The sequence below is a fragment of the Gorilla gorilla genome, chromosome 3, assembly GCF_029281585.2.
Source record: "Gorilla gorilla gorilla isolate KB3781 chromosome 3, NHGRI_mGorGor1-v2.1_pri, whole genome shotgun sequence".
Lineage (NCBI taxonomy): Eukaryota > Metazoa > Chordata > Mammalia > Primates > Hominidae > Gorilla > Gorilla gorilla.
Window position 1 is genome coordinate 52,186,409 of NC_073227.2, and position 24,341 is coordinate 52,210,749.

General features: G+C 36.8%; 1 protein-coding gene across 1 annotated transcript in view; it reads right to left on the reverse strand.

Annotated features, from left to right (window-relative positions):
- Positions 1-4,310: 4,310 nt before the first annotated feature.
- The window catches only part of KCTD8 (potassium channel tetramerization domain containing 8), a 270,038-nt gene continuing 250,007 nt past the window's right edge, over positions 4,311-24,341 (reverse strand). The window contains exon 2 of the mRNA XM_019024917.4: positions 4,311-5,656. Coding sequence (XP_018880462.1) covers positions 5,196-5,656 — 461 coding nt within the window. The 3' untranslated portion in view covers positions 4,311-5,195. The remainder of the gene's footprint in view (positions 5,657-24,341) is intronic.

The following is a 24,341-nucleotide window of genomic DNA, read 5'->3' on the forward strand; positions in this document are numbered from 1 at the left end:
TGCAAGCTCCGCCTCCTGGGTTCACGCCATTCTCCTGCCTCAGCCTCCCGAGTAGCTGGGACTACAGGCGCCCGCCACCACGCCCAGCTAATTTTTAGTATTTTTAGTAGAGACAGGGTTTCACTGTGTTAGCCAGGATGGTCTCGATCTCCTGACCTCGTGATCCACCCGCCTCGGCCTCCCAAAGTGCTGGGATTACAGGCGTGAGCCACCGCGCCCGGCCTAATATTTGTGCTTTTATTACAGCCTACCCCACTGCCTACCCTGTATCATAGTCATTGTGTACACATCTTATAGTTGAAATTAAACCCATAAGCTCTTAGGTGTCTTTATTATGGCTGTATCTTTGATATTACCTGATAAAGTACTTAGCCCGTGGGAACATTCTAGAAATAGGCATAGATTAATTTCATTTATGTGGAAAATGTACATGCTTTTTAAGATTCTTTCAACTCTGTAGTTATGTGATCTTTTTAACCCCTGTATGTAATGTTTCAAAGTGACGTTTTTAGGACTACGGAATGGAGAGAGAGGGTAATTTGAAAATAGGTTGGATGTTTACAGATTTTATAGGAAACTCTTTCAAATTTCATCCTTTCATAAACAAATATAACTAGGCCTTGGTAAAATTTATTTAATACTCTGAACTACAGATCACTAACATACCAGGTCACAACTTATGTTTACTGTATGCCAAACCAAAAGGAGACACTGTAGGAGAGAAGAAATAATTTTCAGCCTAATCACTGCATCTCAAGCAGGAGATGCCAAAATCACGTTCATCCAAATTGAAACAAACTGTGAAATATTTTTAAGATATCCCTTTGAGTAATCTCTCAATGAGTGAGATTTGGCCTGGAAACGCTGTAAAAGGGCTTTTAGCAAGCCTAGGGAGGCAGGAAGAGTATCTATCAATGGCTGTTAATGATATTCTTGCATTGAAAAGGATGTTTATTAATTTGTAAAAATTATTGTGCCCACTGTGTGCAGAAACTCTCTACTCATTATTTTTCCCATTCAAAGAAAAGTAAGATCTTAACCTACATGAAACATCTTTCAATCTAATTAAAAAGACAAGTGTACATCATTACCCTTATATATTATGACATAAATGATAGGTACAGAAAGGATGTTTTTAAAGTGATCTGAGATATCTGAGAATGAAATGATTACTAATTCTGTTCTGATAAATTAAAGAAAGCTTTGAAGAGGAGGTGTCATTTGAATTAAAACACATAGTATGGGTAGGATTTCAAAAGGTGGATGAAGAAGTTTGTATGTGTTTGGGTTTTAGAGGAGTTGGTGATGGTACTGATTTTAGGGTACAGGTAATCATAAATCCATAGTAATTGGTGTGCAGAGAGTTTGCTTCAAGATGTGAAAGCATATGTCAGAACTATGGTAGGTTGCAAATGGTCACAAAATCTTTGCTGCTCTTCCTATGAAGAGGTAGAGCTATTTTCACAACCCCTTTAATTTGGAATGGCTTGCTTTGACCATTCCACATAGAGTACAGAGAATATGATGCATAAGTTCAGAGCTACACCTTCAGGGCCTTGAACACTCTTTCGTACACTGCCACAATGTGAATAAATCTGAGCTAGACTATTGGAGGGGCTATATGGACAACTGAGTCACAGTAATTGAAACATGTCAATGGCCAAACATTCAATAAAGACATTATAGATTATTCATCCCCTGCCAAATAACCAGGATTATCCAGGTAAGTAAGCCGAGGTGAGATCCGTGGAAGAACAGCCCAGCTGATCTCAGGACAAATTGCCAATTTACAGAACTGCAAGCAGATAATTTTTTTTTAAGCCACTATCCTTTTGAGTGGTTTGTTGCCCAACAAAGGTAAACTGATATGGAGCCATTTTATTGAGAACCTATATTATGGTTTATACAGTTTGAATTTTATTCTATGAAAAGTGGGGAGGCTTAAAAGAACTAATGCAATTTTGTCCACTTCTCCCCAACCTGACAAAGCAGAGTTTATCTAAATGTTTTCTGTCTTGCTACCCCTTTCCTGGTCTTTTGACTAAAGAGAACAGACTTTTGTTGGGGCTTGTCTGCACCTATTAGTGTTTCTGGGATGTGTGAGGCTCAAGTCTGGGATGTATGAGGCAAAAGGAAACCTAAGGAAACTTACCACCCAATATCCCTAGCTAGCCTTCCCTCTTCTTTCAGCCTTTTGGAGTCTTACTTTTTTTTTAAATATAATGTAAAGGGATTTAATTACACTTAGTAGGAAGAATAGGAAAAGGTAGTCTACTCCATTTTTCCAGAATCAAAAGTATCACACTTGACTTCTACTTTTTTCTCTCATCTTAGTTAGTACTAAATTTTTCCATTTAAACTAGCAATGGTAACTCATCAGGTCACAAGTTCAGTATCTACTGTGTACCAAACAAATGTAAACCATGTGGGGGAGAATAAATACTCAACTTCAGTGCCTGATTCCAGTCTTCTGACTTGTGATGATTGTCAGATTTTATCTACTGGGTTTTTGGAAAGGGAGTTTTATATACCAATTTTAGCCCAACTCACCATTAAAGTTTGGTGTCTTCTTTTTCTTTCAAGGAAGAATCCCTATTCTTGCTGCATCCCTTGATCCCTTTTTAACCCATATAGAGACCAGCCAAGTTTTAGCTTCTGGGGAAAGCATGATGGTTTGGGAGAATCAGACCCACTGTAAGCTTCCTTCCAAAAGCAACAGCTGGTCATTTGTGTTTCTTGAATTTGCTGTTGACATTTGAGACAAATGCTTGGTGTATGATAAGTGCTCAAAAGACAGTTGTTGAAGTGGGCTCCCTTCTATCCCATGGTTCAGAACTTTTATTCTAATTTAGCAAGGACTGTAAGAATAGACAATTATCACTGGCCTCACTTATTTTACAGTGTAGAGATACGAAGAGATGACAGAGTTCCCAGTTACCAAATTATTTCCATTGCAATTCAATTTGAGCTATTTTATTGGGGGAAAAAAACAGAGCAAGGTGCAAGGTTTTCAGATTTATTCCTTGATTCCTTGCCTTTTGCAGTTGGACTTTGTATCTCAAGGGGAACCCTTGTACAAATTACATTTCCTAGGCTGCTTAGACAATGGGCTCCTACTTATATTGGGAAGAGGGAAGGTGCTGATGTAAAATTAGAATGTGGGGAAAGTGGAAAACTAGAGTAATGTTCTCTTCTGTGCTTCATGAAGCATCTTTGAAAGTGACTGTGACTCCTTAGAGGCTATAGTTCTTACCAGACAGCTTGCCCCCCAGTATTACAAACTCCCCATTTGATAGTGCTGGTTCCTAGATTTCAGTAAGACAAACACCTTCCTTTTTTCCCTCCAGCTCCAGTAGTGCTGGTGATGCTTTACTTCAATTACGTCATTTAAATGTTTTCTATGGTATTATGCCCCTTTATTTTCCCCATTATCCCTAAGATCACAGATAGTAAGTGGTACAGGTGGGATACGAACTGTGGAAACCTTACTGCCAAGCTCTATCCTCTCACCAGTGTGTTGCAGCTACATCAAGCCATGTTGGGACTGCCAACCTTCCCAAAATGAAATGCAGAACTTGAGAGCAGCTGTTTGCCTAAAACCTGATAGATAATTCAAGGTAAATCATATATATTAGTTTCCTTTCATAGTCCACTGTAGGTGATATTTTACATAATGGTACAGTGAGAAATCTAACAATGCATCCAAAAATGAATGCAGATTTTTTAAACTTTGAGTTGATAATGCTCATCTTCTTGTATTGTGCTGAAAGAAATGATACCACAAATGCTGCTCAACTTCCATTTTGACCAACTACAGAGAACGGGTTCTTTAATTCTTGAAGATACTTTTACCCTCTCTCAGCCTTTCCTTTAGTGAAATTTCATGATGTTATACATTTCTTTCTGTGGATATGGCAAGGCAAAATTGTGTGGCTTATGACAAGAAAGCTTTCCACATGTACAACCAGGAAGAAATCATTTTTCATAAAGCCTGGCCTTTTAGTTTGATATTACCATTTTTGTGCCTTGATCTGTAAGAGGTAACTTACTAGTTGTTTTTGGAGAAGCATTCAATCTGGTTAATAGGTAAAATAACATTTTAGTGTATTTTTACATGAGGACTTTTTCTCTTGTGGGCTAAGTGTTTATTAATCCATACCAATGCTGACTATGTCTCCATTTTGAATTACGTTTAAAGTTGTCAACATGAAGTCTGAACAAATAATTCAACAGCTTAGAGTTTTAAAGGAAAATTGAAAACAAGATGACAGTTGAACATTTTTAAAGAAGAGTCAATAGAAATCAAGAAATTCTAATACATTTTTTCTTTTTTTAATAAATACATAAAGCTCTTTACCATTTCCCTCTATTATTTTGATTAACATAATAGGATCTTTCAAAGCATCATTATACCAATTTTCACAGCCCGATGTAAAAGACTCATTTCACAGTAATAATCATGACTAGCATTAATAAATGAATGTTGATGCCATAAATAACAGTATAAGGCATATTTACACCATCTTAATATACATAAACACCATACACATACACAAAAAAGTCACAGATCTGGAACAAAGAAAATTCAATCTCCTAGACAGCTTACATTTATAGGCTTTGTCTAAAACATTTTTTTTGCTTTTTTTGTAATTTTTTTCTTTCCAAGCAACAAACAGATCTTCCCTATTTCTTGTGATTTATTTGTAACATTGTATTCATGCAAAAATAATACTTGTTTTATTGCATTAACATTTAGACAGCTTTAGATTTGGGTCCTATAACCATCGTCTAAAATTTTACTTGATGTTGCTTCATCCATATATCATTTTAGTTGGTATGATATGATGGTTTGTTTTTGGTAAGTTACAAAATGACAAACATATCCAGTTGACCAGAGTTCAAAAACCAAGATACTAAGCTTGATCATGCACATTTTACTTTCATTCTTGTAAAATGGTTTGAATCAGATATTCCATTTTGATTTAACACTTATTGATTTAATTTTTTTTCCTTTTTAATCATGTTTCTAAAAAGAACAACAACTAAAACATAAAAGAAAATACTGTCCCACATCCACTGTTCACAACAAGGAAGAGCAGCAAGAATCACACTGACCATTGTTAGGACATCAGTCAGGTGGTGACACTGTAGTAAACATTGAATGTCATCAAAATACTGCAGGAATGTGATAATTACTATAACCCATACTTCTGCAACAGTTCAGATTGCCATTGGCGTTTGCGCTCTGGAAAATAATCTGGAATGTGGATTTTTTTAAAATCCTGAATACACTTTTTCATTTCTTCTTCCACACTTAGCTTCTCACAGACTTTCTTTTTGGACAGATTTGTTTCCCGGGACTTGCTGATGAGTGTCTGAAAGAGTTCACTGTTTCTGCGTTTGTCTGGTGGGGGTATCCATTGCACAGGTGCTTTTTTAGAGGGGCGATCCAATGTTAAAGTGTTAGGTTGGTGAGCTGTTGCCTGCTGGGCACTGGACGGGTTGTCCTGGGGAGTGCTTGCCTCTGAATGGCTGTCACAACTGGAAGTGGAGAGCTCATTACAGGAAGTCCCACTTTCACTTCCTTTATCAGTGACTTTGTCATGTTTCCTATCTTCATGTTCTTGTTTAGGTGATACTATTTTCTGAGGTGGTCCTAAAAAGGAGGAAAAAAAAGAAGAAGAGTAGAACAGTTGAATAAGAAGTGTGAAGGTAAAATTAAATGAACTCTATATTTTCTATTTTAAACCAAGAACATTTATTTTAACAAAAGTGGTGCTTGTTGTACTAGTCTAGGTTTGTGAGATTAAATACAAGACCTAGGGTCTTCAGTGTACATTGAAAGATGCAGTATGCTGATTAATTATTCAAAACAATAAAATTTGAGAAATTTGTTTAAAGAGAGTTTCTGTCTTAGAGACCATCAATAGCTTCACACTGAAAAGAAGATTTTTGTTATTTTAATTACTAGTTCCTGGAATATAAAAAAAAAATTGTAATGTTTTGTTAGCCCTCTATCTGTTTTGTTAGACACTTAGCTCATTTTTGTTCTACCCACTGCACTAGGTGTCCTTTGTATATATATTCTGCCACTGTAAAAGCAAGAAAGTACCATTGCTATATTTTACAAAGCTGCAGTATTCTCCAGGCCCAGAGCTGCAATCACATCATTTATGCTTCCAAAGGGGAGGCTGGTTTAAATCTTATTCTTAGTCTCTTAATCTTATTTCATGTCTATTTCCTAGAGGAAAATTGTGAAAGTGCTATAAGATATATAGGGGCCTAATATTATGGTGTGAAAATATAGTTGAAATATGGTATTCTCTTAAAATATAAGGCCTACAATTTGAGGTAAATTACTTAGGAAGACAATTTTCAGAAAGTGATAGTTTACCAAGATAATTATTTCGAATTCACAGTGTGTTTCCAGAAAGAGGCATATTTTATTCTCCCTGACTCCACTGTGGGATTAGGATCTCCATTTAACATTTATTAAACACTACCACATACCCAGAGCTGTTCTAAAACCTTCATTAAATGGAGCCCAACAATTCAGAGATCTAAATTACTCAACTCTTATTTTATTTTCTTAGAGTCAAACTTTTGAACAAGTTGTATAAATCAGAATCAGGAGGAAGGCATCAGTGTTTTTAAACAATTGTTCAGGGGTTCTATTGTGCAGCCAGACTTGAGAACAACTGGTCTAATTTCAGGGTTCTAACCTTGGATGCATACTGGAATCACCTACAAAGCTTCAGATTATTGATACCTTGGAACCAACCCCAGACCTCCTGATTTAATGGGGTGCCACCTGGCCATCAGGTCATTTAAGATTTCAATGTCCATCCAAGGTTATGAACCACTGATCAGTCTAATATATATGAAATGAATTAATAGCCAACATGGGTAGCTGATATTACTCAGAAGGATTAAGAGACAAAAAACCTTTTCTTAAAAGCAGCTCCTATGTGCAACACTGCTGGTTTCTATCACCATTTTTTTCTATTCAAAAATTAGAAGAAACATAAGTCAATGCCAAATATCGAATTAAAGATTTTTAAAAGTTTTACAACTTTTTGGAATTATGGAAATATTCTATCTCTTCATTATGGTGTTGATTATATGACTGTATACATTTGTGAAAACTGATAGAACTGTATGCCTAAAATGGCTGAGCTTTTATGTATGTAAATTATACCTTGACTAACCTGACTCCCTCTCCTGAAAAACACAAACAACAAAGAAACATAAAGTATATATGTCTGTATCTATCTATCTGTCTATCTATCTATCATCTATCTATCTATCTATCATCTATCTATCTATCTATCTATCTATCTATCTATCTATCTATCTATCTCAGGGAAAGTCTTAAGCAATATTTCAAACTTCCTTTGTCTGCAATATGATAAAACCAGGACAAATGCTAATGCTTATAATTGCTTAGTAAGGAAATACACCATTACATTTCAGAAGTATTTGCAACCAAATATTTAAAAACATTGTTGGGTTTTATTTGTTTCAAGCCTCTCTCTGTCAGGGAGAGTCAGCTGAGACTTTGGGGTAGGGTGGAGAAAATGCACTGCTAACACTCTGTGCTGGACTTACCCAGATCCATTCTCTATTCTCCTCTGTCCACAGTGGCTGATGGGTACAGACTATGTTCTTAAGCTCTCTTGCCTTCTGGCTTTCAGTTGGATTCAGTCAACAGCAAAGACTAGCAAGACAACACCCTAACCCCACCCCACCCCCCAGGAATGTGATGATCTGGTTATATCCCTGGACCTAGAGGCACAGCCCTATCAGGAAGCCCTCTCCCTTCTCTTCTCCTTCCCTCTTCTACCACCCCTCTTGAGGCTCATAGTTTTAGGCCTACAGGTGTTGATGTGGTTTGGCTATGTCCCCACCCAAATATCATCTTGAATTGTAACTCCCACAACTCCTACTTGTCATGGGAGGGACCCAGTGGGAGGTAATTGAATCATGGGGTTGGGTCTTTCTTGTGCTGTTCTCGCTATAGTGAATAAACCTCATGAGACCTGATGGTTTTAAAAAGAGGAGTTCCCCTGCACAAGCTCTCTCTCTTTGCCTGCTGCCATCCATGTAAGACATAACTTGCTCCTCCTTGCCTTCTGTCATAATTGTGAGGCCTTCTCAGTCATGTGGAACTTTAAGTCAATTAAACCTCTTTTTCTTCCCAGTCTCAGGTATGTCTTTATCAGCAGCGTGAAAATGGACTAATACAGGTTTTAACCATTTAGGTACCATAACTAATCTTAGTGTACTTCCTACACTGGTGTAAATTGTCCCATATTAAATGTTATTAAATGTCCCAGCTGAGTGTGTCTTCTCTCTCTTCCTGGGTTTCTGATAGACCCACTCTATCAGACCCACTCTGGCCACCAGCCATCTTTTCCATTGACTAGAGGGATGTTACTTGAAGGATCAGTTTTTAGTGGCACCAGATTTATGTGGCAATAAAATTTGAAAATAAATAAGTTTGGGGTCCTACTGACTTGGATTCAAATTCTGGCTCTCCAGAAAATACTAGCCTTGTGGCTTTGAACAAGATACTTAGCTCCTCTGAGCATTAATTTGCTCATCTATAATATGAGTAAAACTACTTTCCCCATAGGAGCATTTTAAGATTAAATAAAATATCATGTAAAAGGATCTAGCATAATGATTCTCAACAATGAGAGTATATCAAGGTATATCAGTGGAATTTTTTGAATGTGCGTATGTCATATACATCCCTAGAGGTTTTCAGTTCAGTGTGAAGGGCTGGTATGTATGTGTTTATATGAAGCCGGGAGTGGTGGAGGAGATGCAGCATCTCTTTAGTTACCTTTATGGCTGAATGTGACCCTAAGCAAGCATGAAATTCAACACCCTAATACAACATAGTATATAAATAAATGTTGTTTCCTATTACCCTTTCTGTCAATATTTTGCTATACTTTAACCAAAAGCCCCCATCAAAGGAATCTATGATTTTCATTCCCAATAATGACTAAAGGATTAAACTGCAAATATCTAAGCAAAGCAACTTACATTAAGGATAAATAAGTGATGAAAAAAATAATTTCCTGTTTATTGGCAGGGCAACAGAGCATTAGATAGAGTTACTCAGGCAGAAAAGCAATAATATCAAAGTGAAAGACAATTCAGAAAGAGTACTAGATACTACCAAAGTAAATGCCTTATTGTATTTGTTTCTATTCTCTGGGAGGAAGAAAAAATGCTTAATGACAATAGAATGTAACATTTGTGTCTTGAAAACTAACTGGTCTTGCAGTGCAAGATAGAAGATTAAGGAAGCCCTCTTTGAAGAAGAGATCAATGAATTCAGCTGAGAATTTTGTACCCACCATGTGCCAGACATAGTGCTAGGTTCTGGAGGAGACACAAATATGGATAAGATGAGCTCTCTGCCTGATGAAGTTCACAGGGTTTCTCCAACTCCAAGTGGGTGAGGACAAAAAGATGCAGAGAAAAGATTTTACATGTGTGTAGAAGGATCCCTATAATTTTCTGGGAAGATGAACTAAGATGCACTCCATACCAAATGGGTCTAACTGAATTTCCTACACTAGCTTTTTTTTTTCTTTCACTTTTTACTTTCAAATTTTCTTTGCCACCTTTGAAAAAGTCATCTATATCCCTCTCTTCTCCTCCCTCTTGTCTTTCCAAAGACAAATAATATGGGCCAGGGCATGGTCGGAAATAGAGTCTATTAAAGAATAGTATTTTATAATTATACAGTGTTTGAAATGCTTAGGATATTTTAGAATATCTCTTTCTATAGACTTCAAGAACTATGAAGAAAAGGGGAACCTGAATTTACTGTGATTTTAAGAGCTTTAAAAATAAAAAGAACTTAAAATAGTTACACACATTAATTAGAATTAACAAATATATATTAACACATAACATATATTCATGTTATATATATGTTTTATATATTTTATATATATATATTCATGTTCTTTCACATTTTGCTAATCCTATTTAATACAATATCTTCAGGCAAGGTGAACTCCCAATCAGACCAAATAGATTCGGAGGTTTATATAATGACTTAAAAGAGAATGCTTGGCTTTATTTTGTGTACATCTTTGAAAGAATAGAATAATATGACTGCTCTTTGTATAAATCATTAGGGATCCCTAATAGTCTTTTTTGGATTTATGCTATCAGTTGTAATTGCTATCCATTTAAGCATACTTTAAATTATTATTGATAACATAGTAGATTTAAATTGGGACTAAGATACAATAACTTAAACTGATTTAGCTGCTTTTTATGACATGAAATTGAGAAAAATTAATTAGGTAAATAATGATTACTCTAGTTGCCCAGTTTTCTTGTGGATGCCCGCTAATTGCAGGCTTCCAGGGATAATTTAAAACTTTAATTTTATATTATTTTATTCAGTGGCCCAAAGCCACTTGACATGCTTTAAGCACCACACGAACGATAATTTAAATATCACCAACTAGTGAATATATGGGAACAACATGACTATTAGAAATGTCTCTGTGTCTCTTCAACTAGTAATAGAATCAAATATATACCTGAAACATCTTCCTGAAAGCATTTTGCCCTGTGAGTTAGGGCACCCAATATACTTGGTTTAAAAAAGAAAATATAATTGTGTTTTGGTGATCTCATCAGCTAGGATTTCTTCCATCATATAAAGAACTCATCACCATTTATTGAAGTGTAAGCAACAGATTAGTGAATAAGCAAGTCTCATATTAACCTAAGATTTATCTGTAAAAAAAAAGTTAATTATTTTAAATAGTTAGATAAATAGGTACACCTAGAAACTTTCAAATATTGGAACAATTAATCAACTTTTCATTTGATTATTTGCTATTAAATAAACTAGGATATCCATCCAGGAATGCTCCATCCATTGAGCATTTGTAAATGGCAAGTACAGTCTTAACTAGGAGATCTGCAAACCAGCTACCTAGGTCATGCCTCTCCAATACTATTTTTGAAGAACAGTCAGTATACATACATGCGCGCACACACACACACACACACACACACACACTTAGATGCATTTATTATGCTGACATTTTTTCATCACTAGGGGAATAACCTTGGAAGATCTGGGTTTGAGCCTGGTTCGGCCACTCCAACCAAGCAAGAACTTTGTGTTGGTCAGGTAACCTCTCTAATATTCGGTTCTTTTTGGTTAATATTTTGGGGTTGTCCCCTAAGTTCTTTTATGTTATAAGAGTCTGTAATTCTAAATGATATAATGAATAGGAGGAGATTTTCCAAGCTGTAAAATTCTGATCAAATATTAAGCATTAAAAGGTTACCATGAATAGAAATTACCACAGAACAAGGAAACAAATTCAATTACTACTATGGTATTTCAAAGAATTTTAGGGGTCAAGGATAATTTTCTGCAAGTTCACTGACAGTAAGTATAGTCCTAGAAAACATTATTAATTTATGTCTGTTTAATTACATCTATTCTTACTGGTGAATTGCCAGCAAAAAGAATGATACTTAAGGCCGCATAGTGCAGACTGTCTGGGTTCACATCTCACTTTAAAAACCTACTAGATTTGTTATTCTAAGCAAGTTGCTTACTTTCCTTGGGGCTCAGTCTCCTCATGTTTAATGTCAAATAGCTTTAGCTAGGATTAAATTACCTAACATATATATTAAGTACTTTAAATCAGTCTGGCATGTATAAATGCCGAAAAATGTTAATTACTATTATTCAATGTAAATATCCATGTACTAATTGGCCATGACATGGTCAATTTGTTCACTTGAATACTGAGAGTACTGATTGGATAATTGTAATGTTTCCACACTGATTCTGGGTCTGCACGTAACACCTATGCACATATGAATTGCAGACAGGTCTCTTAGTTTCTTTTGTTCTTAAATTTGTATCTATTAAAAATGAAATTAAAATAGAAATATCTAGTCACATGGCTATGGTAAGAAGCAAATGAGATAATATATGTGAATGCAATTTGTAAGCTGTAAAGTTCTATACAAAGTAAACTATTAGTTTATAGTCAAGAATCATCTATCACTTACACATGTAGATTTGAGAGGCTATGAAATATTACATTTTTATGTTCAAAAGGGTATTTAAGAAAATAAAACACAAAGGCCCTGGTATAAGCTATCAAAAATGTGTGAATTAAGAGCAGTAGTAAAAAACATTATATTAAGTAAAATGTCACAAATAGAAAATATCACAATAGGACCAAACTTGTAAAACTCAGCAAAACAGGGCTTTTGATCAATTCCCTTGGGTTTTATTATATTAAAATAGAAAAGTGGAAAAGATAGCTTTTCCCAGTCATTTGAATAGATAATGAGGTACAGAAACTAAATGTCAATATTTTTGTCTTTAAAAAGGCTGCATGATTTCTGGGTAGTTCTAGGTGTGGGGATGTTTTTAAGAGTACTTCTATATTTTTTCCTTGAATACACAAGCATTTCCAAACAACGTCTATGTACACAGCTGCACATTTGAAAAAAAAAGCTTTTCATTTTAATCTCTTTACCTGCCCAGTGATGATAAAACATGATAGGTATGTAAAATGTGTCTGCAATAGTCACAATTCCTAGAAGGGAAATTATCCTTTAATAGTACTAAACTCAATGATGTGTGAATGGTTATGTGGTACTTAAACAGAATGAACCAATCTATCTTAAATATTAGCACCACATGCTTCTAAGTATTAAGCACTTGAGTCAAAAGGGAAAAACTCCATTTTGATTTCACAAACATTTACTGAGCACCTACTATGTATAAGGCATAGTGTTAGCTACAAGGGTGGGGACACACACACATGTGCACACACACCTGCACTACCACAGTCCCTGATATCAAGTAGTTCAGGCTTGGGGTGACAAGTGCAGATGTAGCTAAAGTGTGAATAGGGCATGGATGAGGGAGCAAGGAGTAGAATAAAAAGAGGCTGATTTGTGATTGGAGTGAGCTAAGGAATGGGGTCATTTTTAATTAATCAGTAAAACTGCCATGCTACATTGAAACTTACAGGTCATAGAGGAGACGTGTTCATCTTAGAATTGAAGACAAATGAATAAAATTAATTTATATGTGAGGAAAAATTGAACTCATTTATGTTTTCTATAATTTCCATTAGCATTACTTAGCCACTTTTATGAGTGAAAGAGTATAACAAAAGAAAAGAAAAGAAAAGAAAAAGAAGAGTGACTTGAAAAGAGAAACATGGTCATATTCCTTTTTTCATCCTGACACGGTCATCCCCAACCCACTCTTCTGATACTCCCTGAACTTGTTAATTTTTATCATATTTACCTACTCATAGTGCGGCTCTCAGTCTTTAATTGTAAACTCCTCAAAGGCAGAAACTGTGCTTTTCTATTCTCTCATGGTACCTTCATCAGAATAGCTGCTTAACAAAATTAGTAAAACTATTTTCATGCCTCTGAATTTCTATAGTATTTAATACTAATTACATCACTCACTTGGAAGTTAGCGTTTACCACCTTTTAGGTTAGTAAATATTCATTTTGATGTCCACAGGGTAGTAAGAATGCTCCCACCACCCACACATAAAAATTGGTCCCGAGGTCACACTTCTGGTGTCCCATATCCCTCAGAGTTTATAATTTCCATGAGGGCTTAGATGGCATGTATTACTCAGACAGTTCGGGAGGCTGATTTGTATTATCGCTGATTAAACAATACTATAATAGTAATGTGCATAAGCAAATGTAATGCAGCATAAGAAAAGAAATATCAGAGAAAATATCATGCAGCATGAGAAAAGAAATACCACAGAAAATATATTTGTTTAGTGAGACATATATTAGAAGAGGTTTCCAAAAATAATTTTATTGCCTTTCTCTCATTCTACAAATCAGCATCTTCCTATGACTCAGTTATTTTCGTAGACCATGCGCACATTCACCTTTGGCTATCCAGTGGATTTATCTTTTATTTTCAAACACTTGTCATGTCTTATCAATTCTACCATTACAGCAACTCTTGAATCTATCTATTCATCTCTGTTCCAATTTCCACCACCTATGACAGGTTTCTCATTATTTCTCATTATATTTCCTAACCAATTCTCTGACTCCACTTTAGTCCTACTTCAAACTATTCTCAACGCCATTGCTAAATATATATTCCTAAAACCTAACTCCATTAAGTATATCCTTGTTCAAAAACCTTCTAAATAGTTCCTCTGCACATACGATAAAATTTGATTGTGACATCTTGGCTTTGGAGACTATCTTCAGTGTAACACAAATAACCCCAGCCCATATTTTAGTGCTCCCCATTTGGTGACTCCAATATACTTGTTTCTGGTGAATGCCTCGCTCTACCAATGCTTGCTTTTCTCTGGACTGCATTCTTTTCTTGCCTATGCCCCTTTTAGCTATCCTTCAAAGCCTAATCCATATGTTGCTTTCAGCATAAAACTTCTCATTATCATATTTGGATGTAATTCCTTGTGATTTCCTGCTTTTTTTTTTTAATAACCCATAGTTGTTTGTTTTAATCCATCTCAAGCTACTGAGCCTATTTTGTCTTAAATAATGGTTATTTCTGTACTCAGTTTAACTTTCATCCCTGTGTTCTGCCCCATCACACACACACAAACACACACACAAAACACATACACACTAATATAGTTAATACTGGAGCGGGACAGGGAAGTGCTGGGAGGAAAAGGACGGGGTCCCTGGCGAGGTCTCCACCGTCGGGCCTGTGCCCACAGATCTAGGTAAAGACAGGCACCCCTGTTTTCGTAGCCAAATGTGCATTTTCCAGGACTACTCTGGCCTGTCACGCCCCCATCCTGGGCCTATAAAAACCCCAAGACCCTAGCCGGCACAGACACAAGAGGCTGGACATCGAGAAGAACACACTGGCAGAACAGCACACAGGTGGCGAGGAGCGGAAGAGCACACCGACAGGCACTGGCAGACGCCAGCAGGCCATCAACTGGGGTGATGTGGCGCCGATGTGGCGGCGGCTGAGGGGAACTTGGCGGAAGCAGTCAGAGGAGAATTGCGTCGCCTTACTCCAGGCAAAAAACACCTTTCCACTGCATACCCCTGCTGGCTCCCCATCCATCTGCAGAGAGCTACTTCCAACACTCAGTAAAAACTTGCACTCATGCTCCAAGCCCACATGTAACCCAATTTTTCTGGTACACCAGGGCAAGAACCCTGGGATACAGAAAGCCTTCTGTCCTTGCGATAAGGCAGAGGGTCTAATTGAGCTGATTAACACAAGCCGCCTACAGATGGCAAAACTAAAAGAACACACTGTAACGTGCCCTCTGGGGCCTAAGGAGCTGTAAACATTCACCCCTAGACGCTGCTGTGCGGACGGAGCCCACATTCCCCACGACCTGCCCGTCTGCATGCTCCCCCTAGGGATTTTGAGCAGTGGGGCACCGAAGAAGTGAGTCACCCCCGCATCACATGCCCTGCCAGGGGGACAAGGGAATTTTTCCCGTTTCATAGTCACTTATGGGATAGAGAGTTTTTCCTTTTCGTCTTGGTATTTCCTGAAGCAACACCACATGGCTAGGCTCATAAGAATTCAGTAACCGTTTATCTAACTGAATTAAATGAAATTAATATTATCTACAAAATATTGTCTAAGCACACAGGGGATTACTTTATTCCTAAAGAAGTTTCTTTTTGTTTTATTTTATTTTGTTTTAACCAAAATATATAAACCCAAGTGTAACTCAGCTTGAGGAGTGTAACTCAGCTTAAGGAGTGTAACAAAAACAAAGAAATGGGGGGAGTCGAAGATAAACCATTTAGCAGTGAGTCATAAGAAGAGCCTCACAGTCTCTCTAGTTAATGAAAATATTCCTTTGGCAAAGTTCCTACCTTATCCCTTTTAGTTTATTAAAGAGAAATAAATTACTTGAGAACCACACATAATGTGGAAAAATAATTTTCTTTTTTCTGCAGAAGAACGCTACCTCACTTACATGATTGCACCTCATGCTCGTAGTAGAAAACATATTAGGTGTTCATTTGTCCTCTCAGAAGCCTTTATCACATGCAAAGTTGTTACAGACACCTTGCAAGAGCTCTTCATTTAAAACTCATTTCTTCATTTCCCCCATGGAAGCTAGGATTCTATCCCCATTCACCCTTCTCGTGCTTAAATCAAAAACAAAAACTCCACACAAAGATGTCTAGGCTCCTTTTGGAATCTGGAATGAAGACTACCGAACTACTCCCTGCTCCTTCCAAGGTTCCCACATCTGAATCTACCATTCTCTATCATTGACATTGGCAAAGTTGTTTTTCACATGCCCAGGTAGCAACCTTCTAATGACCTTCTTTTTTACAAGTACATGTTTTATGAGAAGGATGATTTATTTGGTTTTCTAATTTGTGAACACAAGCCTATGCTTGCTTGTTTCACACCTATAAAATGTGGATCATAACATCTACAAGGTGCTTGGCAAGGATTAATGAGATGTTGTCTCTACAACATGTCTGGTGGCTCCAGGAGGGAAAAAGAAGGCACTCTGTTAATACAGGTTGGGGGTACACTTATGAGGGCTGTATATAACAAATTTATATGAACATAAAACCACGCTGGTTGTAAATTATTGTTGACTGTTATGCAATACTAAACAGCTGCCTTAGACCTGAGGAAAAATCTCTCAGTGACAATAAGGGAAGCAGAGGTTGTGGAAGAGGTAAACACACACACACACACACACACACACATATATATATACATGCACACACACAAAAAAACAGTCTAATACTCTTGTGTTGCAGGAGCAGCAACAATTGCCAGCAGGAGCCATAGTTGAGTGGATTTTTATTTATTGGATCTCTTCAGATCTTAAGTGCCTGCCTGCCAATAAATGTTTTCAAGTATTTCCAACAATCCTCAGCCATATGCAACTTCTTGTAGCTGCCATACTATTGAATATGAGTGCCACTTCTTTTCACTTTGAAATTTATGAAAGTGTGCCTGTTAAGGCAGCAGCTCGGTGCAGAATCATCATGATGAAGGAAAGATGAAGGCATATATGTGCATAGCAGGGTTTAATTTCATTTCATAGTACAATAAAAAAGTGCCCAGCTTTTGAATAGAGCAGAATTGTGCTTGATGTGAAGTTCTGACATGTATTAGCTAGGTGTCAAATGTGTCTTTAAGGTTCATTTTCCTATTCTGTCTAAAAAAGAATAGAAATATGGCACCTCCGTCCTAGGGTTACTTTAAATCAAGATAAATGTGAGGAAGTCCTTTGTAGTAGGCTAAAAAGTGGTTCCATAAAAGATAGCAGGCCCGAATCCCCGGAACCTGTAAATGTCACTTTCCATGAAAAAGTCTTTGTAGAGGTAATTAAGGATTTCGAGATGGTGAAATTATTCTGGATTATCCCACTGGACCCTAAAGTCAGTCAGTGGTATCCTTACAAGAGGGAGGTAGTGAGAGATCTGATACTTGCAGAGGAGAAGGGGGCAATGTGTCCATGGAATCAGAGGTTGGAGTGATGCAGCTACAAATCCTGGAATGTCAGCTGCCATCAGAAACAAGCAACAAATTTTTCCCTAGAACTTCTCGAGATAGTGTAGCCCTGCTGACACCTTAATTTTAGCCTAGTGAAACTGACTTCAGACTCTGGAGTCTGTGAGAGAATAAATTTCTGGTTTTGTAAGTCATCAATCTTATGGTAATTTGTCATAGTAGCCAATAGAAACAAATACAAGTGATTTAGTGTAATTCCTGGCCCTTGGTAGATATTGAGTTATGTCATCTTATATAAGTGAACATAATATTGTCCTTAATAACTGGATGATATTGGATCTGAATTGTAGAATCTTAACTGTTCTATTAAAATAAAATGTTTTGCAGGCTCTATCGAATTATCTTCCTGTTTCTTTAAGCTCCTGTAGTAGTGATAAGCCCAGAATATTGTACTGCAAATCATTCTACTTTGTGGGTATCCCTAATGTTAAAAAATTCCTATACTCAGCCATAATTTGTCTCCTCAAATAGTGCCATTCACTAATTCTATTTCTACCTTCTGGAGCAACATAGAATGAATCTATTCCCTGCTTTCAACTAAAGGTCCTTAATATTTTGGAAAACAATGATCATATCTAGTCAAAGTTCTCTCCAATTATATAGATGAACCATTATTTGAATAACGAGGTTAACAGGGATAGCCACTTCACCTTATCTCTGTTCCCATAAGACCCTATTTTCTCTTTCTACAAACATTCAAACATAGCCACCCATCTACCCATTCCAACACACATGCACACACACACACAATCACAGAACTGTCTCTCTCTATAGCCGACTCTACACACATTTCCAGAACCTGATCATTCCTTGTCATTCTAGTCTCATGTTTTTACTGCCTTTGGACATCTTCTAAACTTCAAAAAAATCATGTCAAAAAATAACTTCATTATTCTTTTTCTCTTAAACCAGTTCCTCCTCTTATGCTTTCTATTTAGAAGCACCACAGTCTTCTTAATTACCCAGGTTTCAAATCTCAGAGTCATTTTCTCTATTCCAATTTCTACCCCTCTACTGATTCCCTCCCCCAGCAAACAGTTATCTAGTCCTCTTGATACTTTGATAATACCTCAATCATTTTCCTCACCTTCAGCCTTCACTCTCATGGTTTTGATCCCCATTAACTCTTACTGAATCAACTGTAATAACCTTCTAGAAATCCTTTCATCTCTAATCTTTATATCCTTTTATCCATACTAAACAAAGATGTCAGCAACATTGCACTGAAACATAGCTCTTATTATAGCACCTGTTCTCAGAAAACCTGAATGGCTTTCAGAAACATATCCAAATCTTTTAGCTCCACAGACAAGACTTTCCTCCCCCTAGTTCCAGCTTAAAGTCCACACTTCATTTTCTATTACTGTCACCCTTCATTCAAGTCAAATTGGAGAAATTAATATTAGCCTAAATATCACATGCATTCCTGTCTTTAATTCTTCACCTATGTGAATGATAGGTTGACATCTGTTTATAATGATACTTGTTTAGATGGAGTAAATTTCTTATTGGCTGTGTTGGTATGTGTGTCTGAGAATATAGGTGGTGCTCTATCTATCTTATATGACAGACCCTAATCGCCAGGCTAAAGTACTATATTTATAACCTAGACTTGGCCAATCATAATGCCCTACCAAATCAGCCCCCTTATCTACAGTAACGATGAGGGTTGCGAGGTAAATAATCTGGGTGACTCAATAACATGAAATCTCTGGAATACTTCAAACTGTTCATGAGGGGAAAGAATGAGAATGCCCTTACATCTTTGGCCAAAAAGCTCTCAGATATGACTGTAGGGGACTAAGTCCCCCAATCCCAACTACAGTAGGGGAGAATGAGAGCTGAAAGGGAATCCTAACAGTATTTGGATGTCTGGTTCAGTGATTCCTATGATCAACTCCACTGTTAGACAAGTATTTTAGACCAAATAAACATTTTATAAAACAAATTTATCTTATAAATGTAGGTATTTTATTAGATGCAAATACCCTTGAAATATAACAGACCTCTCTTCCTGAAACAACTTGAGTGATGTGTTGTTTGTATTTGTTATTGGAGAACTCTAACACTTAATGCTGTTGTGAGAAGTCAGGGACCCCGAATGGAGGGACCGGCTGGAGCCGCGGCAGAGGAACAAAAATTGTGAAGATTTCATGGACATATATCAGTTCCTAAAATTAATACTTTTGTAATTTCTTATGCCTGTCTTTGCTGCAATCTCTGAACATAAATTGTGAAGATTTCATGGAAATTTATTGCTTCTCTATTAATATTTTTATAATTTCTTATACCTGTCTTTAATCTCTTAATCCTGTTATCTTTGTAAGCTGAGGATGTATGTCACCTCAGGACCCTGTGATGATTGTGTTAACTGTACAAATTGATTGTAAAACGTGTGTTTGAACAATATGAAATCAGTGCACCTTGAAAAATAACAGAATAACAACGATTTTAAGGAACAAGGGAAGATAACCATAAGGTCTGACTGCCTATGGGGTCAGGCAAAAAGAGCCATATTTTTCTTCTTGCAGAGAGCCTATAAATGGATGTGCAAGTAGGAGAGATAGTGCTAAATTCTTTTTTTTTTGTTTTCTTTTTTTTGTTTTTTCTTTTTTTCTTTTTTTTTTATTTTTTTATTTTTTTATTATACTTTAAGTTTTAGGGTACATGTGCACATTGTGCAGGTTAGTTACATATGTATACATGTGCCATGCTGGTGCGCTGCACCCACTAACTCGTCATCTAGCATTAGGTATATCTCCCAATGCTATCCCTCCCCCCTCCCCCCACCCCACAACAGTCCCCAGAGTGTGATATTCCCCTTCCTGTGTCCATGTGATCTCATTGTTCAATTCCCACCTATGAGTGAGAATATGGATCTAGAACTAGAAATACCATTTGACCCAGCCATCCCATTACTGGGTATATACCCAAAGGACTATAAATCATGCTGCTATAAAGACACATGCACACGTATGTTTATTGCTGCATTATTCACAATAGCAAAGACTTGGAACCAACCCAAATGTCCAACAATGACAGACTGGATTAAGAAAATGTGGCACATATACACCATGGAATACTATGCAGCCATAAAAAATGATGAGTTCATGTCCTTTGTAGGGACATGGATGAAATTGGAAACCATCATTCTTAGTAAACTATCGCTAAATTCTTTTACTAGCAAGGAATATTAAATATTAAGACCCTAGGAAAAGAATTGTATTCCTGGGAGGAGGTCTATAAACAGCCTCTCTGGGAGTGTCTGTCCTATGCGGTTGAGATAAGGACTGAGATAAGCCCTGGTCTCCTGCAGTACCCTCAGGCTTATTAGGGTGGGGAAAAAATCCCGCCCTGGTAAATTTGAGGTCAGATGAGTTCTCTGCTCTCGAACCCTGTTTTCTGTTGTTTAAGATGTTTATCAAGACAATACGTGCACAGCTGAATGTAGACCCTCATTGGTAATTCTAATTTTGCCCTTTGCCTTGTGATCTTTGCTTTCGTCCTTACCTTGTTTCCTCAAAAGCATGGGATCTTTGTTCTCCCTTTTGCCGTTTGAAGCATGTGATCTTTGTGACCTAATCCCTGTTCATACACCCCCTCCCTTTTTGAAATCCCTCATAAAAATTGCTGGTTTTGTGGCTCAGGTGGGCATCACGGATCTACCGAAATCACCCCCGGCGGCCCAGCTGTAAAATTCCCCTCTTTGTACTCTTTCCCTTTATTTCTCAGACTGGCCGACACTTAGGGAAAATAGAAAGAATATGCGTTGAAATATTGGGGGCGGGTTCCCCCGATAAATGCTTAATGCATAAACTAAATTTTTAATGCACATTTCTAGTTACTGACCAAAGAAATTGGAGAAATTTGGAGAAAATCAGACAAAAACAAATCTAATAATTGTGTATTTATGAGCAAATTATTATGACAGCAGTATAAACAATTAAAAGAGTCCTAGAAATTTACTGTTATATTACTAACAGGGTCATGTGCCTGCATTCTTTAAGGCTAGGATGGGTATTATTTAGCCTATTATCACTGGCCTAGACTGAGCTCCTCATCCACTCCTATGTCCTGATGGAAAAAAAAAAATCTATCTCAAAAAGTGGATGGGGTGCAAGGTAAGCAAAGATACACACACACACACACACACACACACACACACACACAGAACTGATAAATACTTCATTATGCAAGTGTGGTTAAACATAGAAATCACTATGTTTTGTAGTAAAGTAAGTTTTTCATACCATCCTTCAGCAACATGTCACTATATGTCACCTTTTCCTGTATAGACACTTGTGATGGTTAATATGAATGTCAACTTGATTGGATTGAAGGATGTAAAGTATAGATCCTGGGTGTGTCTGTGAGGGTGTTGCCAAAGGAGATTAACATTTGAGTCAGTGAAATGGGAGAGGTAGACCCACCCACAATCCAGGTGGGCATCATCTAATCAGCTGCCAGCATAGCCAGAATAAAAGGAGGCAGAAGAACACAGAGAGATTAGACTGGCTTAGCCTCCCAGCCTATGTCTTTCTTCCATGCTGGATGCTTCCTGTCCTTGAACATCAGACTCTAAGTTCTTCAGCTTTGGGACTCAGACTGGCTTCCTTGCTCTTCAGCTTGTAGACAGCCTATCATGAGACCCTGTGATCGTGTGAGATAATATTTCTTAATAAACACCCCTTTATATATACATCTATACAATCAGTTCTGTCCCTCTAGAGAACCCTGACTAATACACCACTAGTTGAAAAAGATAATAAGCTGATATAAACAAACCTAGTAATAAAATAAGTACAATTTTACTTAGTTTATATTTTAACAAGTAAAGTTATAATATTTAATATTTATTGAATACTTATGGATCAGGTACCATGCTTTATACATAGCATCTCATTTACATCTCATAATAACTTCATAAAGTAGAGGCCTCTCATGTTTATTTTACACATTAGGAAGCGGAGGTTTAGAGACGTTATGAAACTTGACAGGTCATATTTGGAAGAGGCAGAGGCAGATGTAGATCTGTCTGACTTTAGAGCTGATGCTGAGTTAAGCTCTGAGATACATATGCTGCCACAAAAATCCTGAAAATGGTGTTAAAACCAGCTTTCTTTAAATTCTAAGTTAGAGATATAATTACTCATAATTTCAAGCCCTTAAGGATTAAACTAAGATGCATATCTGAACATTTGGGGATAAAAGTGTGCTTAACTACACTTGAGTATTATCATTCATTTAGATAGTTTGCCATATAACATTATTTTATTTTACATCTAGGTATTTTAACAAAAAAAAAAATTTAAAGGCTATACATATGAAAATGTAGACATTGCTTTCTAACTCAGTTCATTGTGACCTTTACTGGGACCGAGGCTTTTTAACCAAGCAATGTCTATTTATCAAATGTAAGGGTTTTTGTTGTTGTTATTGTTGTTTCACAAAGAAACTGTTAGGTTGCAATATCCTCTGACATGCATATTTCTGTGAATTCAGACCAATAAAAAGGCTATTTTATATTAATTAGAAGAAACATTATAAGAAGCAACTATGGTTAAAAGGAAAATTATATATTTAAAATGTAAATCCTACAGTAAAATTTACAGAGTGAAATTAGGAAAATAGATGAGATGTAGAGGGAACATAACAGAGAAAGAATAGAGAGGATGAATCCTAAGACTATTCTTAGGACTATCTTAGAACCCATGACTTGTCAGGTACCATAATTTCCAAAATATCAAAATTATATTTGTACGAGAAGATATATTTAAGACCAAACTTTTCAATGATATGCAGCACATGATCCAGAAAGGTTCTGACATAAGGCCAGAAATTTCTGCTAAGAGTTTTCAGACCCTAATTAAATAATGAGCAGATTCTGTCAGTGTTGAGATGCCTTGAACTTTTCCTGTCACTTTATAGTGCACTTTAGTCTAAACCTGATATTTCAATAACCCCATTAACATCAATCTTCTTTTCTGACATTAAAGCCTTACAGGTTAAAAGTAAAAGATCATGAAATGCTACTAATGAAACCATTATAAGGTAAAAAGATGTACTGGTAACACCTTCTATGTAGATCAATGGAAATGTTATGTCAGGGGTAAATTTGCACACTGGAAATACTTTTGGAAAAGCATACTTATTTATTAGCTATATTAACAGTTATTCATTAAAATCTTGGAGGTAGAGAAAAACAGAGTATGCTTTTGGTATGACTCATGTGACTCATAACTTTCCTTGAAGTGCTGAGAACACAGAATTCACAGAGATGAATATTTTCCTTTGACTTCATGTGGTTCAGTGAAAGTAATCAGGGTGCCTACTCTTTGTTCACTTTATAAAAAGTACTTAAAATAATTATGTGCTACTTGAATGAAAAATTCAAATATTTTCTCTCTCCCTTCCTTCCCTCCCTTCCTCCCTCCCCCCCACCCCCTTCCTTCCTTCCTTCCTTCCTTCCTTCCCTCTTTCCTTTCACTCTCACTCTTTTTTTTTTTGGACGGAGTTTCATTCTTGTTGCCCAGGCTGGAGAGCAATAGTGCAATCTTGGCTCACTGCAACCTCTACCTCCTGGGTTGAAGTGATTCTCCTGCCTTAGCCTCCCAAGTAGCTGGGATTACAGGCATGTGCCACCATGCCAGGCTAATTTTTGTATTTCTAATTTTTGTATTTTTTATTTTTAGTACAGACGGGGTTTCACCATGTTGGTCAGGCTGATCTTGAACTCCTGACCTTAGGTGATCCACCCACCTCGGCCTCC